Raw genomic sequence first — 18,777 nt, 5'->3', positions numbered from 1 at the left:
AAGAAAAATAATGCCGTTTCTTTTAACTATTTGGTAGATTGTTTTTTGCAATTAAAATTAAAAATTCCCGTTAAATTTCCATTTTTAAGTATTGTTAACATTGTGGCTAATAATGAAGAATGTATAATAAACTTTAGCGATTAAATATAAAAGTTTTAGCGATCAAAAGTAAAAAATTGCATTTGTTAACTGAAAATATTGTTATAAGGACGGTGTCTTTCTTCTTAACGTAATTTGTACTATTAAAATTAACGATAAATTGTTTACGCAAGTTAAGTTAAGTTGTACCTTGCCCTCCTGCTTGCTCCCACGCCCCATATTCGATGTTGGAGCTCTCACTCGTGTCGCTAGAGGATTCACAATTTTTTTCCGGAATTGCGTTCTGGCACACATTTATCAAGTGGGGACATTGGTGTGAGTTTCCATACATTTGAGATTGATGCTGTTTTTGTTGTTCAGCTATATACTTCAAACTGTTTACAATCTCGCTGTGTTTTTCTTTCAATTGATCCACCATTAGTAAATCGTTTTGCAGAATGGCTTGAATTCTGGCTGGAGTCAGCAACGACGCTTGTGAGGTCGATTGTGTCAGGGACTGACTTGTTGTTGACGTCATTGGGGGCAATTTCAGTCGATTTGTCGGAGAAGCACTTGTCGATTTTAAGTTACCTATATCAGGACTATAGCGTTTAACAGAGCTTGTGCTTTTGACGTCATCAACATGCATCGCTCTTGGCGTTAAATTGGAAAAAATTTTGTTTTTTTGGCCGAAAATTTTTGGAAGCTTCAATGCTGGTTTTTGACCGAAATTTTCACACTCTTGTTTCAAAAGTTTGTTATTTTTCTTTTCATAACCTAGGACCGTTGTTGTAGTTGTTGTTTGTGTGATAACCGGGTCAATGGGCGGCAGTTGATTAGGTTGTGAGATGTTGATATGCTGAGTAATGCGAGGTAGTGCTTGAGAAGGGAAAAGTTTCTGAGGATTTGTAACTACAGGGTGATTGTGTCGGTGCTGTTGTTGGTAGCGATTGAATCTCATTTGCTTTTGATTATAACTTTGCTGGTGAAACGTTTTATGTTGTTGCGTTTCTTGGCCGTGCTTGACTTGCTGCTGCTTGTGATGCTGAGGCAACTGATGGCGAGATAAGTGCTCGTTATTTTTCAACTTTTTCAAAACCTCGATGCCGCTCTGATCAATAGCAACCGTACGTGGTTCACTCATCGTTTGACAGGCCATTTTATTGTTATCGTACAAATGCTTTTGCTCTATATCATTCTGTTCCAGTTTCGCTCCCGTTAAATTGTCATTGAAATTTGTTGTTGGACTGTTTGTTTGGCTGGCAGCAGATGGTACCATCGAACTTGTCTGGCCAATCTTACCTTTTGTAAAAATGGTCTTCTGCCTAGTCTCAACTGGTTGTAGATTGTTTAAAGAAGGTGCAAATGAGCGCGAACAACCACAGCTAACATCTTCCTGACAGTGCATGCTGGGTGATGTGGCAGAGGATGCCGGATGACTAGAATTGAAATTAGCCATACAATGTAGTTATCGGCCTTTTATTATTATCTGCTCCAACGTTTCAATTAGAATACTAGAACTGATAATTACACATAAAATGAAATTTGTTATTACTTTTCAAGAAAGAAAAAAGTAATTAATTACTATTTTGGAAGGAGTTTTAAAATTAAAAAACATTTGCAACAATAAAACAAGTGTGATAAAAACTGAATTTAAAATAAATATTTCAATAAATAAGAATAAATCGTAATTATGAAAATAACGTGTTTACATTTCAAGAAAGTGACGCAATCGTGGAGGATGTATACAAAATTATAAACTGATAAACATCTGTCAAAAAAGAATAAAATAAAAAATACTCGTCAACGTAGGCCTACTACAGTTACCATTCATTCCACAACATGCTAAGAACATGAATGATAACGAACTCAACACCTACGTGATATGAATTGAGGTGGATTTGCTCATTTGGCTAACGTAAACCGCAAAAATCGTAAACGAAAAATACATTTAACCGCAAATTCTAGCAAAACAAATATAAATATATTTTAGTTCAAAGGTAAATTCTCAATTAATCAAAGTATATTGAAGCTAGCCAAATGAGCTAATTCGCATAATATGTTTCGGAATAAAGGTTGTTGCGGTTGCACTAATGTATAAGAAATCATTACTCATTCTTTATTTTGAAAGCGTCAGAGTAAGCAAGTTTTTTTCTATGGTTGGTTGCTGCAAAACTCTGGTTTCTCGTATTATTTCATTTTGCTTAACCGATATATAGCCTACCGCCAAATCCAAATATATTATTCTATCTGAATTTGACTGCCAGTAATCTCTAATACACTGAGCAGTTAACTATAAAATTATGAAAGTTTAAAATTATGTTTAAATTTTGGTTAAGTAAATTTTATTCATATACTTGTATTATATGTATGATGTACATGACGAACAAAACTTGAACCGTGTCAGAATGACTGTTTATTAATGTAATTTTTTTGACGATTTAGAAGGGGCCAGCCGCTCTTGTGGGCAGTATTTTTATTTATAAACTAACTCTCCATGGCATGCATGGGTGTTGATCATTTGTAAAGGTTTGGATCATAGATATCCATAGGTTGGATGTTTTGATTAAAAGGATTCGTTATATATTTTTATATCTTTGTATGAAAAAGTGAATCTTTTCATCAAACTATCTTGCTGCCGATGGCGCGGATGTTTCAATTAATAAAATAAGAATATAATTTAGTTCTTGAGATATTTGTTTTATTTTTTGTTAAAATGGAGTCAATTGATTTAAATATGGATGACATTTTCGATCGTGGTGGAGGTTACGAAAGTGGTGAAGATGTGGGGTACCATGCTGATGATCGTTACCGTAACGAGAATTACGACGAAGGCAGCAGCGAAGTCAGAGACGGTAGGAACGTTGAGGCTGCCGGTGAAGGTTCATCTCATCTACGTTCTACGATTTAAATTTTAAAAAATTGTAAAAGATTCTCAATTTATTATATAACAACATGGCAGGATTTAAAAAAGTGTTTCAGAAGATTAGAGTCCATGTGAGAACTACTGCGAGATTAGTGTCCTATAATAGCCTGGCTATGAAATGCACAAATAAGTCATGACATAATCATAAAATATAAGAGATAGAATCTCTCCATTCCATACTATAATGATAATCTATAGTCTATCTATCTGCTTTACTATCAGGTAGATAGTTCAAAATTCAAATATATATATAGGAAAACATAAGTTTGATGAAAATGTTCTTCTATGTGTCTTCTATGAGAAAATGTGAAATGAACAAAGTAAATTTGATCAAACGAACAGCATCTATTATTCTATTAGATTTAGAGGCTACATATAAGACAGAAGCATAAAATTCCTATATATAGCAGAGACCTATATTTGTTTTATATGCATTTCTTTCGAAATCAATTTTTGAATAATTTAGAAGATGTATGTACAATTTGTAGCTTATTTTATTATTTTGATATATCATATTTTTATTTATAATAATTATTCTAATTAGTGGCAGACTCCACTATTTTAGACTAACAAATTTAATTTTTATCATTATTTTCAAAGGTGATGAGGTTTTGTCAAACTTGAAAGATGTTTCTAAAGAAACGAAGAAACGAACCATCAGACCTCAAATTAAATTGGATGTTGATAAGTATTACTTTATAACTCTTCACAAATTTCACACTTTGTTTTTTTTGTGGATTAAAAGCATGTTTATTTATTGCTAGAAAGCTGTTTACTGCGAATGTTGTTTTTGTTATGATAAAATAATTAATGTTATAATGAAACTAATTTAAATACAAATTGTTTACAGTTTGTTTTTCCATATTTCTCAGAAAGATTATTCAGATCATTGCATGATGCTTACCTATTTAAACTTAAATTTATTTTGCATTTCTATCTTAAAAATGTTATAAAAACCTATTTTGGCTTATAAATGATGATCTGATTAAAAAAATATTACCATCACCGCTAGGCTTAAGGGCTCCAGGGGTCTTCAAGCACTGCCGAAGATTTTCAAGAAGGTTCATTTGAAAGGGAAAGGCCATGAGGTCATTGTTGATTAGTGCATACATTCCTGCTATTTTTGTTTATTATTTCGATTAAAAGATTACTACAATTATTATTATGTTTATGTAAATGCCAACAATATGATGACTAATTTTACATTCCAAATTTTTAATTATTTTTTACCTTTTAATATTTTGTTATTTATCTACATTACTACAAGATATAATTGCCTGAATGGACATAGTTGAGATAATATTTTGTTGGAAGTGGTGATATGAAAATATTGCCGTTATGTAATGAATTGAAAATGTAATTTTAGTCATTTGAAAATGTTTTTAGTTATTTATCGAAGATAGTCATAACGAATTGATGCTTAACACCTGTTTCCCTGGATTAAACAAATAAATTACAATGCTAGGTGTCCAGAATAATATTTGCTTACACTTTTGATGGGATCGACTTTTATAGAAGTGTTGACTGTTACTGGATTTAAGCTGTACTGTGTTACTGGATTTAAGCTGTACTAATCAACATGGTGAAAGCTGAGAAATTTTTAAAAACATCAAATTCAAATACATTTTGGCATGTATCAAAGGTTTAAAACAACTATTTAATGCCCACAATGATTTGTGGCAGCTGCCATTTGTTTTAAAACTTTTGGCACAAATTTGACAGAATAAAGAAATGGATATAAATTATGAAGAAAGCATGTTGACTGTTTTCAAAATTAAGAAAACTTTGAATATAAGAGAAAACAGAAGGGATAATTAACATCAAAAAGACCAATAAGATGAATAAGTTGAAAGTAACGTGAATGTTTGAACTGCTCCGTTCAGGGTACAATTTATTTTTAATTTATCTTAGATAGCACAACTTTTTTAATTATCTTGTTGAGAACAATTATTTATTTTTCAGAATAATTATAATATATGATGCTAGGTTTAACAGTTTATGTATTCATTCAATATATCTCGATAACTTTGAAAAGTTACATTTACAATGCATTCAAGTTACAATCATAAAATTTTGATTGGCAGGCTCACGATCTTGACCTGATTATGACACATTTGGAGCACTGGGCTCACCGGTTGATGCCAAAGATACCGTTCTGTGAGTTTGTTGAACGAATGGAAAAACTTGGAACCAGGAAAGAAGTCCAGGTAGTTAACTTTTAGACACTGTAATTATAGGCATGCCTTACGTGCTTACATGCCTTATGGTTAAATGGTTACATGCCTTAAAGATTTTACGTGTTTCCTTTCACTTTCCAAAACCAGTTTGGAAACAATTTTTGCAGTTTTTCCCTTGAATTCATTGTGTCATCAGCATATCTTACATTGTTCCTATTCACGCCTCCAATGGATATTTCAGGTAGATCTTCTATCTTTCTCATGATGATCTCACTATAGAGATTGTACAGGTCTGGAGAGAATACACAGCCTTGCTTGACATCTTTCTTTATTTTGACAAAACTAGTCATCTTGTTACCAATTTTCATTGCTGCTGCTTTTTCAAACAAACCACTATATATTAAATCAACTTAACATCATTATCAGACCTGTTTGAAAAGGATTCGACTGGATTTGCCATTCTTTGACGGTGCAATTGAAGATTCAGATGACGCTAACAAAGTTAGTTGCGTTGCTGGAAAATTTACCATATTCATCAATGCAATTTTTTGCACGTTTCTTTCGAATTTGCACGTTATAGAATGTACACTTACACTAAAACTAACAAAAACATGATCATTAGCACCCTTCTGGTTACTAAATTTTTCAATGTTGTTTAATTAAAATGTTTGGACGTTGTTATTCATGGCTGGTTTTCAAATCTATTAAATTTTATTCCAGCCAAATTCTCCCATATATATGAACGATGAAATGATGCATGCAGTCGATGCCGAAGAAAATGACACTGAGGATCATTCAAGAACAAATATAACTGAAACTTCCCCCAACCATCATGGTGATTCAACATCATCTAGTCAAGCACGGGAGTCGTCAATGGCTGAAAATAACGAGAGCAACAGTTGGACAATAAAAAACGATTCAACAAATAATATCGTGAGTTTTAATCATGTGCTATCTGTTAATAAGATGAACATTTATGTAACGGTCATGTGGCTTCAGTGTGCAATACAATTGAAATTTTGTGCCTTGCCTTAAACGTGCCTAACCCTATGTATGCACGTGCAACCATGGTTCTGACAGTGGGCCGACCTAATAATAGTACAATACCTTTTTACTTAATATGCATCCAACAAAACTCTACTTTTCATGAAAGGCACTGTTGAAACTATAATACAAAACTAATTGGCTATATCTTTTTTTGTTCGAACGAACGAACGAACATTAAATTTCAAAGCAATAAAATTGATGTATAATATTTATATTAATCATTTTCCAAGGTTCTCACCGAAAGTATGAAGGAAAGAATAGAAAGAAACAGACAACTGGCTCTAGAGAGGCGAGCCATGAGGATGGCTGGCACCCTCGGTAGTAGCCAGACTGTTAACAAACGATGAATTAGTTGTAGTGTTGAACTGACATGCTTGTGTTTTTGCTGAATTGTACGTTTTTTTAATTACACTTCTTTTAATTTGCTCTTTTGTCAATAGATTGCTGGTATATAATTTTGATGCAAGTAATGTTGCTACTCGTCTCTTTTTAATGTAGTTTACTTAATAATTTAGAACAGTTGACAAATGAGCAGTTCTCTCAACCCATTTGCGGATTTGGTTCTTTCAGATTGTTGTACACCTAACATAACTACTTGAATGATTCTTTTTTTTAAATTCTATTTATTTAAAATACAAAAACACAAAATGAAAAAAAAACCAGATTGTACAGATTTACGGAGATCACATAAGGATAACAAAACTTGTAAAGACCACCGTGAATACAATAATCCATTTAAAAATAAGAACACATATATACAAAAGTTGATCAATTCACTAGAAGTATGACTGTCTGGTGTTACCCATTACATAAATAAACATATCTAGATAAACGCATTTTTACATGAGAATATTTGCCTGATTTTTTCATGTTTATGGTGGTAGATTATTCTGCATTGTTCTGAAAAGCCAATGAGGTATGGTGCCTATACCAAATCTGCAAATATTTGTTTCTGTAACTTACAAAAGAGAAAGGTAAGTGAACCTCAGCAGAGAAGCTGCTGATTAACTTTTGAACTGCGATCTTGAGCTGCATAAAATTCTTTTAATATCCATGGCTTTAAATGTTACACCTAATATCAAGCAAAAATTCAATCATGGTCTAACTAATAATTAGAAATTTATGGTATAATAGAATGAACTTGGGAGGGTTAATAATGTTCATTCGGAATTGAGATAATTAGTTTTAAAAACTTTAAAAAGTTGCAATAATAGTCAGTGCCATATTCAGCAATCTTAAAGCTTTGCTGTTTCAAGTGTAAGAAAGCAAGTTTGTAAGCCACATTTTGTGTGAATGGCAATGACATTCAGAGCTTTAAAATCAAACATATAATTGCGCAATATGGTGCTTGCCCCTTTTGGAAATAGTTTCCTAAGCATAAAATAAAATAAACACTTGAACATTGTCAATGCATAACGCAGTCTAATTAGAATAATAGCTGCCTGAAAAACTATCATAAACCAAACTGTTCAGTTGGCTTGGAACATTTTTTCACATCAGATAAAAACCAATCAGTCAGTGAATATAAAATCAGACTGGGGCGGTAATATAATCATCATCAGTGAAAATCCACTCAGGGTGACACAAGCCAAAAGAGTTGGAAAAATATATCTAGATTTAGGCTGGATGGAATACATATGCATAATAAAATAGTTTACATCAGATTATTAAACCAATCAGTCATCAAAATCAGACTGGGGCGGTAATGTATTCATCATTTACATGTAAATATCACAATAATATATGAAAATATAAAAATAATGATGAAACAAATCATTGCGCACTGCACAACTCGGCCAGCTTCAAGTAAAGACTTTCTAGCAATAAGAGTAAAGTAACTGACCACCGGACCATGGAGAGCATAGAAGCGATAACAGCCCAACTGAACTTTAATAATTATTAAAATTAAAAATATAGATAAATTTGGTTGCTGTCAGACAACTTACCGATCAGTCATTGAAATCAGACTGGGGCGGTAATTCGCTCATCACAAGCATCCAGTGATCCCGACGTCAACTTCAAGCAAACTGACACCCACAACATGAGAATTAAAAGGCGAATCAGATCAGACTGAATCACACTGAGAAACATATGCGTTTAAAAAAATTATTTAATAAAAATAACCACACTAGGAAATCTGCAAAACACAAACAAAATAAAATTTGCAAATTACAAGAATGGATCACGATTATAAGCAAGAGTCGTTGAACAATTGAACAAAATCAGACACGCACACACGAGGAGAGCAAAGTAAGAAAGAAAGAAACGATAGCTCGGAAGTAGATAGTTAAAAGCTAACTTTAAAAATTTCGTTTATAGCGACATCTATAGTTTTTTAAATAATTTTTTAAATTTTATTAAATTAATTAGTAATTAATACACACACAAATAAAATATCAGTAATAGGGAGTCATATATATATTATAATATATATATATATAATATAAGAAACAAAAAAATTTTGGACTTCGGGCGACCAACGAACTCTAGAATTATTTGTAACTGCCTTACTGGAGAACATTGTATAAATAATGGCGCAAGTCTACTTTAGGTTATCATAGGAACAAGCGATTCAAGGTAGACGTATTTCAATACAAACAAGTTTTATTATAATAAGTATTGACCAAGTAATTGCAATCCACAATATATCATCTAGATAATATTCCTCCCACATATTAATAACTCCAACTTCGTTAAATGCATTATTACGCATTTTAATACTCGGATAAATTCCACACAAACGCATACACACACGCACACAAATGCACAGACATACGCAAACAAACAAACACACACATCAAGAAAAATATTCAAACATGTCCTTACAATGCGTTGACAGGTAAACATTCAGATCGTTTTGTGTATCTGTATTTATGTATACATCGTTTAGTTATACATGATTAACTATGTATCTCATACATTATAACAATGGTGTACGTACGTATGCGTATGCGTACCTGCTTATTGTTTATGGACCTATAATACTTGTACTCAGATATACAGAGATGGGTAATCAGTGGCGGATTTAGGGAAGGGCCCTGGTGATTATTATTTTTATTAAAAGTCAGTAGAAATCAGTTTTTGCAGCGAAAAAACACCATTTTATGTAAAAAATAATTTTGACCACACTACGATAAATCTTGGCTCCACCTCCGCCCAAATAAGTACAAAATGTAAACATTTTCAAATTTTGGCCCCTTACCGTCAAAGTTATCAAATTCCGCCACTGCGGAGGTAACTATTTATTATCTTTTTCTTTAAACTCTAACTCCATACAACCTGTTTCTTAATCTTGTATCAGACCTGTGCTCAAGGTATCGAAACACCCTTACTAAAAATTCATAGCGAATTCCTTCTCTCTTTGACAATTGTAATCTTACTCTTCTTGCTCTAAGCTTTTCTTTTCCTTTTGATACTGTTGATCATTCTATTCTCTTGAGAATGCTAGATCATCCTTTTAATATTACTGTTTCTTGTCTATCTTGATTTCTTTCTTATCTCAGTAATCGTTTTTTCTGTTCTTAATAATATTACTTCTAACTCCTCCAATTTTACTTTTGGAGTACCTTAAGGACCTATCCTTGACCCTTTTCTATTTATACTCTATACTTTTGGACTAATTCGTAAATTTATACTTTTTCTTTGACTGGTCAACTATACGCTGACGATTCTTATATTTATGAATATGTTTATATTTCTTTCCTTCCATCTAATCTCAATAGCGTTATTCATAATTTATCTCAAAGTCTTTCTTCTATAATCGCTTAGTGTGACTGTTTCTTCAATTTAATCCTTCTAAGTTCTTATTTTCATCTACGTAGAAGAACAAAAAATCTTTCGCCGAAACAATACCCACCCATAGAACAAAGACATCCGATAATAAATATTCAACAACGTGTAGTCGAATCCTTCTCACCAGTAAATTTGAAAACAGAAAAATCATCGATAATGATGACATTTAAAATTGTCATATTGCAAAAAGTTGAAGATCGTAATAACTAATTAAATGAGCGTTGAGTATTAACATTAAACTAACAAGGAATTAACGTTGTAAACACACACACACACAATTTATATATATGTATACATACACACACACAAACACACACACACACACACACATATATATATATATATATATATATATATATATATATATATATATATATATATATATATATTTAGGCATCCACATACATGCACAATTCATGCATACCTACAATGCAATGCATGCATACATGGAAATAGTGAGCTGATAGTGATAGGTATATATTGGCAATAGGGTAGCAACGTCAACAGATCCACTTCAGACCTCACAACACGCGCAATCATCTGACGAGAACATTGTAGGAAAGGAATGTAGACAAGCAGATTCATTTGTTGCAAGAACCCGTCATCATCATTATCATCATCAACATCGTTATCAAAACCATCATCAACATCGTTATCAAAACCATCATCAACATCGTTATCAAAACCATCATCAACATCGTTATCAAAACCATCATCAACATCGTTATCAAAACCATCATCAACATCGTTATCAAAACCATCATCAACATCGTTATCTTATATTTTACTTTTGTTAGTCACAAAAATTCGCTTCATAAAATTTATTATTAATGTTTAATAGCATAATTTTTATTGTTTTTTATTTACTATAAATTGAATTTGTTGTTGCTCTGTCTAACAACTCGAGGTTAGTTCATTTTAATAATAAATTAATTATAATCAAGTTCGTTCGTTCATTCAAAATCATTGAATTCATGAATTTGTTGATCCGTGCGTTTCATGTGTAAGAATGCGTTTGAACGTTTTCATGGTGTGTGTGAGCACCTTTGTTAGTATTAAACGTTCAAGTAGCGTCTACGCACTTTCGTGTTTATCTCTACGCGTGTTTGTATGCGTATGCCCCAAATCGTTCATTCGAGTGTTAGTACGTTTAGACACGAGATTATGTTTTCACATATCATATTTATCGCATTTCTTCCTCTGCACATTACTGTACTTTCATGCAAAGAAAATAATTTTATAGCTCCTATAATTGGATTGCACAGAAACACACGCATATCTACATAAACAAGCGCTAACACACTTACAACATTCATACACATACATACATATACATACACATACATACACAAACACATACATACACATTACACACATGCATGCAAACACAAACAATGCATCGTCATTCTTGTGAGTTTTTGCACTTGTTTGGTTTCTGTAAGATCGTTTCTGTGTTTGAAAACATGGTCCTATAAGCGAACTCAAATAGTTTTTAGTGAATAAATAGAAATTGAAATGTATAGAGGGGATTAAACCTGTAAAAAGGATGTGTAATTGTGTGTGTATCGTGTATTAATGTAATAATTATTGATATGTTCTATACGTATTTGTATGGTAAGATTTGAAAGTTTTTTTTTATATCATTATTAAATTTGGCAAGACATCTAAAATACAGCTGGGAGTGCTTGGTTCAACATTGGGTCTCAGCTTAACAGTGCAAGAGCATATTAGGCGCTTGGTGAAGTCATATTCCTTTTACTTGCGTCGACTGCAAAATGTTAAAAAATGTTTGAAAGAACTTTTTTGGTTTAACATTAACTAATTGTTGGTTGTGGTTGGTGGATGGTCATTGGTTTGATCACGTCTGTTTAGTTATTAACGATACATACATAAGCTATCAATTTACATAAAATATCCTATAAAAACTTGTCTTATGGTATTCAAATGGTTAACTCCTCGATATTTTATTAATGTTGATGTTTAGAAACACAGATATTGGCACAGAATTTTGTTTTGAGATCAAAGAACTATCCAAATTATTAAATTGTTCTAAAACTAAGCGTGAAACTTTGCTGTTAGCAAAACGATGATGTGGAACTGAAAACAATTCTGACGATGGAACATTGGAGGGGAGGTGATCATCAAAATTGGTTCTGACTCATCAGCTGCCTGTGAAGGAAAGTGCTGCTACAACTTGACAGTTATCTTATTTTCTAACGTTCTTATTTAAGTTTGGATACTTTGTTTCATCACGCTAGGTGCCGGTGAGAGCATTTGTAATGAGTGCTACACGAGTAACGTTCATGAAAGCAGATTTTGGGCAACCATTGAATCAGTTACCGTTCGTAACATAGTTGGAAAAAAAGAGCGGTTGAAAATTTCGAAGTTCAGTTATATTATCTTTTAGCAGAGAAACTTTGGCAACCAGAAGTGAATAGGCGCTATCAACCTCGTTAGTTCTTAAAATATTGTTATAACCGTGCTACGGAACGCACTAGATTCTAGCGTATTCTAGAATGTTCTAGTGACTGGAGCGTTCTAGAGTATGCTAAAATCGGACCATCTAGAAGAATCTAGAAACGACGCTTGCGAAGAGTATATAAGCGCACGTCGCAAAAAGATTAGGGAAATCCATGATTAGTGATATTCGTGATTTTGTGATTTCGTGAATAGCGATTCGGTGAATTATTTAAAGCAATATTTGATTTGTTTGTTGACGTTGTCATAGCGATAGATTTTAAACAATTTAAAGATTTGAACCCGTCGCATCGTAAATCAGTTACGACAGCGAGTATTATAACATTGGTGTCAGAAGTGGGATCTTCGACCAGCGAATTACTACTCATAGAAAAAGAACACGATGTCAAAACTGTGTGGTTTGAACGTAGTTCAGCTAAGAGAAGAACTACAGAAACGAAGCCTTGTCACAAGTGGCAACAAAGAAGTACTAGTAGCACGTCAGATAGAAGCTCTCATTGACGAAGGTAAGAACCCAGACGAATTCAAGTTTGATGGTGCTGACGAAGACAATGAAATTAGCACAGGCACGTTTACAACCGCTAAAATGATGGAACTTCTGCTTAGTATGTCAATTGAAATAAAACAGATCAAAGAACAGTCAGAACGACAGTCCGAACGACAGACAGAAGAGTTTAAACAACAGTCCGAACGACAGACAGAAGAGTTAAAACAACAGATCAAGGAACAGTCCGAACGACAGACAGAGGAGTTCAAAAAGGTCAAGGACCAGCTAAAACACGTAAAATTGGAAGTGGCAGAACAGATTGAAGAACAGTCAACAAGATTAGAAATGATCGAGCAGAAACTTGATCGTCAGACCGTTGAGGTAGATCACGAGATAGACAAATTGAAGCGAGAATTGGAGCAATCCAAAAAAATGACCATGCCGTTAGATCAAGCATCCGGAAGAACTTTGAAGGTACCAGCATTTGACGGAGAGATGCCCTGGAACGTTTATAAAACCCAGTTCGAAGCAGCGGCAACTAGTAACTGTTGGAACGGAAAAGAACGAGCAACAGCACTGATACTGGCTCTGCGAGGTTCAGCAGCAGAGGTTCTTCAGACGATTCCGGCGGAGAACCACTTCAACTATGAAGTTCTGGTTAGCGCGTTGGATTTACGTTATGGTGAAGAACACATGAAACAGATTTATCGGTCTCAACTTAGAAACAGAACGTAACGATCTGGTGAATCCATTCAGCAGCTGGCACAAGACATCGAACGGTTGACATTGCTGTCGTATCCAACATCAGACCCCGAGCATAGAGACGAAACTGCCCTGGATACGTTTATCAAATCCCTTCGTGATTCGGAACTCAAGCAATCCCTTCTCTTGTCAGATAAACGAAAACTCAAGGATGCCGTTGCGCAAAGTCTCACTTTTGAATCGGCAAAAAGTGACGTACGTCTACGCCAAGTACATGAAGAATGCTCTTGCCAGAAGGTGATTGTGAAATGCGAACCCCAACAGCATGGTGTACCCCAATGCTGGATTTGTGGTGAAAAAGGCCATCTACGTCGTGATTGTAAACACCGCCAAAAAGATAACTACTGCCGAAATTGCGCGACAAGATGGCGCAAAAGAAGAAAAGATGATCCTGTATCACGATCGGCCCCTTCTAACGAAGAGGCGGAAAAACTAATAAGAGCCAACTTTGTGGGGCAGAGGTTGGCTAGTAGAATTGACGCCCCCAGTACCGTAATTAACGTTTCCAGATTACATCGAAATAGAAACGACCTATGGCTGAACGGAAAAGTTGATCAACGAGAATGTGTAATTACAGCAACAAACTCGATTTTAAGATCTGATTTGGTACCCAATCTGAAGAAAGAGACTTCTAACAAATACATCCTTCGAACAGCTACCGGAGGAACGGCACCGGTCTATGGAAAGATTCTCCGTACTGTTCAGCTAGGCGACTTGTTATTCGAAGGTTCATTCTTAGTCGCGGATATCATCGACGAATGCATAATAGGTGTCGACTTTCTGACAAAATATGGGTTCAAAATTGACTTAGAAAAACGCATTCTTAGATGGAGAAATACAGAAGTGATAATGGGGGATAGCGACGAAAAATGCATTCGAGTGACAGTCGATTGTGACATAGAACTACCTCAATCATCTGAAAACATCGTATGAGGCAAGTTGAATTGCGATCCAAGGGGCCACCAGTTCTATTTGATGGAGCCAACCTCAACGACAAATGTACAGAACGCGGTCATTGGAAAATGCCTGGTAGAAGCAAACAAAAATGGTCTTATTCCTGTCAGAATAATGAATACCGCTAAACACACTATTAAAATTAAAAAAGGCGAGGAAATAGGTAATTGACAATCAATAAATTTGGTGAAATCCTTAGATATGGAGCAACAGGCAAAGGTTCTACCAACTGACAAAGGTAGACTCAAAGAACTTACCAAAAATCTACTGGATGAACTCAATTTGTATCAAGAAGACCGTCTAAAAGCCGAGGCGTTGATTGCTGATTTTACAGAATACGTGGATAATCTTCGACAGCGCTTAAACCATATCCACCGTTACGTACGCTTTAAAATTATGAAAAACACGGAGGCGGCCAAAACCAGATACGACTTGAAAGGAACATGATGAACACGACGAGTTAGTTTGGCTGTACAACCCACAGCGAAAGAAAGGACGTTTTCCAAAGCTCCAGCGAGGGTGGGAAGGACCTTATCAAGTCATCACCTGCTTGAATGACGTCGTCTACCGTATTCAGGGATATCGGAAGCCGAGAGCAAGAATGAAGATCGTTCATTTGGATAGACTGGCTCCGTACCATGCGGACACCGGAACGAAAGCTGTTCGGGACGAACAGAACTAAGAAGGGGGTAATGTTATAACTGTGCTACCGAACGCACTAGATTCTAGCGTATTCTAGAATGTTCTAGTGATTGGAGCATTCTAGAGTATGCTAGAATCGGACCATCTAGAAGAATCTAGAAACGACGCTTGCGAAGAGTATATAAGCGCACGTCGAAAGAAGATTAGTGAAATCCATGATTAGTGATATTCGTGATTTTGTGATTTTGTGAATAGCGATTCGGTGAATTATTTAAAGCAATATTTGATTTGTTTGTTGACGTTGTCATAACGATAGATTTTAAACAATTTAAAGATTTGAACCCGTCGCATCGTAAATCAGTTACGACAGCGAGTATTATAACAATATCAAAGAGAACTATTGATAGATGCGCTCATAAATTGTATTTAGATTGATCAATATTAATTTTCTAAAGTTCCTTGGCTGAAATATTTCAAACAGTTTGTCCTGCTTTATTTTCTGTATCACCTGAACAGTGGAGCAATTATTTTTCTCATGTCAATAAATTTCAACATTCAGAAAACTTGACCCAAATTTACACGTTTGAGAGGGAAAAAATTCTGAACAATTTTTCGATAAATGTGTAATACTTTAATTTGCTTGCATGTGCTGTGTACGTTTAACACAAAACATTAAGGAAATGACGCGGTGTAAACTGCGAGTAACTAACCGATGCTGATGTGATTATAAAACATGCAAGTTGATCTTTTTGAAATGTCACCGTCATCAACGCCGTTGTTAACATTTCTATGGTATTAATCCTATTTGGAAAAGCTAGAAGTGGTTGTTTAAAGAAACATGGCTTCTAAATGTCAAAATGTTTGCTGCTCCGAGATTTAAAATGACTCAGCATACACATCTTGTTCAAGTCATCCTAAGTTTTTTTATCTGCACACACTTGTAAGTTTTACATGTTCAACATTGTCGTAACCAACAATTTCGTATGCCTCGGTTTGTAAAAGCAAGCACATGCCGACATTTGCCAGCTACCGATTGCCCGCCTGTTTGTTTATGAACATGTTGTGTGCATGTTTGAGGGCTGGAAAAACGTGAAACGTCTAACGCAATATTTGCACAAACTTTCAACTCAACCGCCAATCGATGAGAGTGTGGAATGCGAATGGAATGTGGATGGATGTTCATTGAATTTTGTGGCTCCGTCCGAAAGGCCGATGAACGCGACTACGTGTAGCATGTTCGTGTGCTACATAGATGTGAATTACGTTGGATATGTACGTACCAGATGCCACCGTGCTACAAGCTAGTACCAAGGCCATCTACCTTTCATATCGTCTGATGTCCTTTGCACAGATTATTCAAGTCTTATAAGTTCGTTCACTTTATTTGCAAATCGACTTCATTGCTAGTTTTGTTGGCTTTCGCTCTAACTGTTTTTGGCCTTTATTTGAATGTTATTATTGTGAATATTGTTGTCACTACTTTCATTTGCAACGGGTTAATACATTGTCTTTATTGTTGACAAGAAGACGAGATAGAACTGGTAAAACTGTTTGTCTGTTATAACAGATTCTACGTCTGTCGATCCTGGTTTTTTAAAAATAATGGAAATAAACCTAATTTTTAGTGTATTATTGTCCCTACATGTTTATATCGCTTGGAATTGTTTGTTTAGAATTCTTTGATCGTCTCAAATTTTTTTACAAACCTTTGAAATAGTTCAAAAAATTGTAACGGAAACTTCTTTCCGACTGAAATGCACGTACAACCGAGAAAAAATTAATGAATCATCATTTTCACTATTAAGTTAATACATTTACTTTATTATTCTAATTATTATTTACAATAATAATAAGAATAATAATAAAAATACAAATAATAATAATAATATTATTATTATTATTAATATTGAAAATATTAATAACAACAACAATATAAAAATATAATAACATTATTATTATTATTTTTATTAATATAATTATTATTATTAATATTATTATTTTTATTATTATTATTGTTAATATTACATTAGAATTGACATCCTAATTACGTCATTCGTGCTGTAAATAGCATTTTGTTGACGAAATAAAAAAAAAACATGACGAGTCTAATGTTTCTAATGGCTCGCTTCTGTCCATCACGTGATGCGTTGGAAAATTATAAATTATCATAAGTTATTTCATTTCATATTTATTCCATATTTTCATTCTATAATAATAATGATAATAATAATAATAAAGAAAATAATAACAACAGCAGCAATGATAATATAAAAATAGTTATAATAATTACAATATTTTTATTGTTATTATCAATCATTATTATTATCATTAGAACTGACATCACCATATTCTCGTATATTTGTGAGCGGGAATATATTTGATCATAAAATGGAAAATAATTTAGAAAAATATTTGTTTTATTAATGAAGCTGTGTTAATTAAAAATTCTTTTTTACTATTTTTCACTAGAAAGCATTTCTCCATTGTACATTCTTTGAAACAATTCTGAACAATGACTTCACTCATTGTTCAGAATGTTTCAAAAACGATTTACATTTTGAATGAACGTGTCAAAAACTGAATGGAAAGCTGGAAAAGCGATTCTGACATTCAAAAGAGAATAGAAATGATGGTGATGATGTGGAATGATGATGATGACGATGATGACCACGATGATGATGTGTGATGATGATGATGACGACGATGATGATGATGATGTGGGATGATGATGATGACGACGATGATGATGTGTGATGATGATGATGAAGTTTAATGATGATGATGATGGTGGTTGTGAGTGAAGCAGACACAAAAGAGAGGTAATTAATTATTCACACGATATCTGCCTGTTGGTCACGCGTCGTTAATATTTAATTGCAACGTTCAACTCTACAAACCTTCCCCTGCATACAAAATTTTTTGCTACGATGAAATGCTAACAAGCACACAAATTCACACACACACGCGCGCGCACACGCACACACACGTACATAATACATGACAAAAACACATTCAAACGCATGACCATCACACATACACTCACACACGTGCACACAACAACAAACAACAAAAATAATTGTGCGACAACGGCAACAACAACAACAACACAACAGCGCGATGGTGTAATGGTTGAGGCGCCTGGCATTGTTGATGAAGTGTCCTGGTTCGAATCTCAAGAGATCCTCGCAAGAAGTGTGTGATTCACGTGTATTTGCTACATATACTGCATGTTTGTTTTAATAATAAGAATAATAATAATATTAATGCACATCTGTCGCTTGCCATGGCGCTATATAAAATGACATTATTATTATTATTTTTATTATTATTATTATCATTATCATTATTATTATTATTACACCAACAATTGAACTGAGCTTGAAATATTCAAGAATTGGATTGTATGGAAGTTGACGTGTGGCGTGGCTGACGAA

General features: G+C 34.0%; 3 protein-coding genes across 3 annotated transcripts; 2 read left to right on the top strand and 1 right to left on the bottom strand.

The window, feature by feature from the left end:
• Positions 1 to 277: 277 nt before the first annotated feature.
• HELRODRAFT_166053 (hypothetical protein) lies at positions 278 to 1,486 on the bottom strand (the record flags this gene model as incomplete). The annotated part of the gene is made up of 1 exon (XM_009033084.1): positions 278 to 1,486. The coding sequence occupies one exon, from the start codon at positions 1,484 to 1,486 to the stop codon at positions 278 to 280; it is 1,209 nt and encodes a 402-aa protein (XP_009031332.1).
• Positions 1,487 to 2,731: 1,245 nt separating this feature from the next.
• HELRODRAFT_189853 (hypothetical protein) lies at positions 2,732 to 6,830 on the top strand. The gene is made up of 7 exons (XM_009033083.1): positions 2,732 to 2,960; positions 3,605 to 3,692; positions 4,017 to 4,092; positions 5,089 to 5,211; positions 5,608 to 5,682; positions 5,902 to 6,114; positions 6,459 to 6,830. Exons 1-7 carry the CDS (start codon positions 2,795 to 2,797, stop codon positions 6,573 to 6,575), a joined length of 858 nt encoding a protein of 285 aa, XP_009031331.1. The 5' UTR covers positions 2,732 to 2,794; the 3' UTR covers positions 6,576 to 6,830.
• A 6,050-nt stretch (positions 6,831 to 12,880) lies between these two features.
• HELRODRAFT_166051 (hypothetical protein) lies at positions 12,881 to 16,648 on the top strand (the record flags this gene model as incomplete). The annotated part of the gene is made up of 3 exons (XM_009033082.1): positions 12,881 to 13,642; positions 13,742 to 14,296; positions 16,370 to 16,648. 3 exons carry the CDS (start codon positions 12,881 to 12,883, stop codon positions 16,646 to 16,648), a joined length of 1,596 nt encoding a protein of 531 aa, XP_009031330.1.
• Positions 16,649 to 18,777: the final 2,129 nt, after the last annotated feature.

This window comes from Helobdella robusta (genome assembly GCF_000326865.2).
Source record: "Helobdella robusta unplaced genomic scaffold HELROscaffold_9, whole genome shotgun sequence".
Taxonomy (NCBI): Eukaryota; Metazoa; Annelida; class Clitellata; order Rhynchobdellida; family Glossiphoniidae; genus Helobdella; species Helobdella robusta.
Note: the sequence above shows the minus strand (reverse complement) of the source record. Positions and strands in the feature narration are given on the sequence as shown.

What these genes read in the sequence shown, in the direction of transcription:
- HELRODRAFT_189853 (XM_009033083.1), top strand. Translation starts at nt 2,795, where the DNA reads ATGGAGTCAATTGATTTAAATATGGATGACATTTTCGATCGTGGTGGA. An exon ending in ATTAAATTGGATGTTGATAA is followed by an intron (nt 3,693 to 4,016) that starts GTATTACTTTAT and finishes CATCACCGCTAG; the next exon opens with GCTTAAGGGCTCCAGGGGTC. An exon ending in TGAAAGGGAAAGGCCATGAG is followed by an intron (nt 4,093 to 5,088) that starts GTCATTGTTGAT and finishes TTTGATTGGCAG; the next exon opens with GCTCACGATCTTGACCTGAT.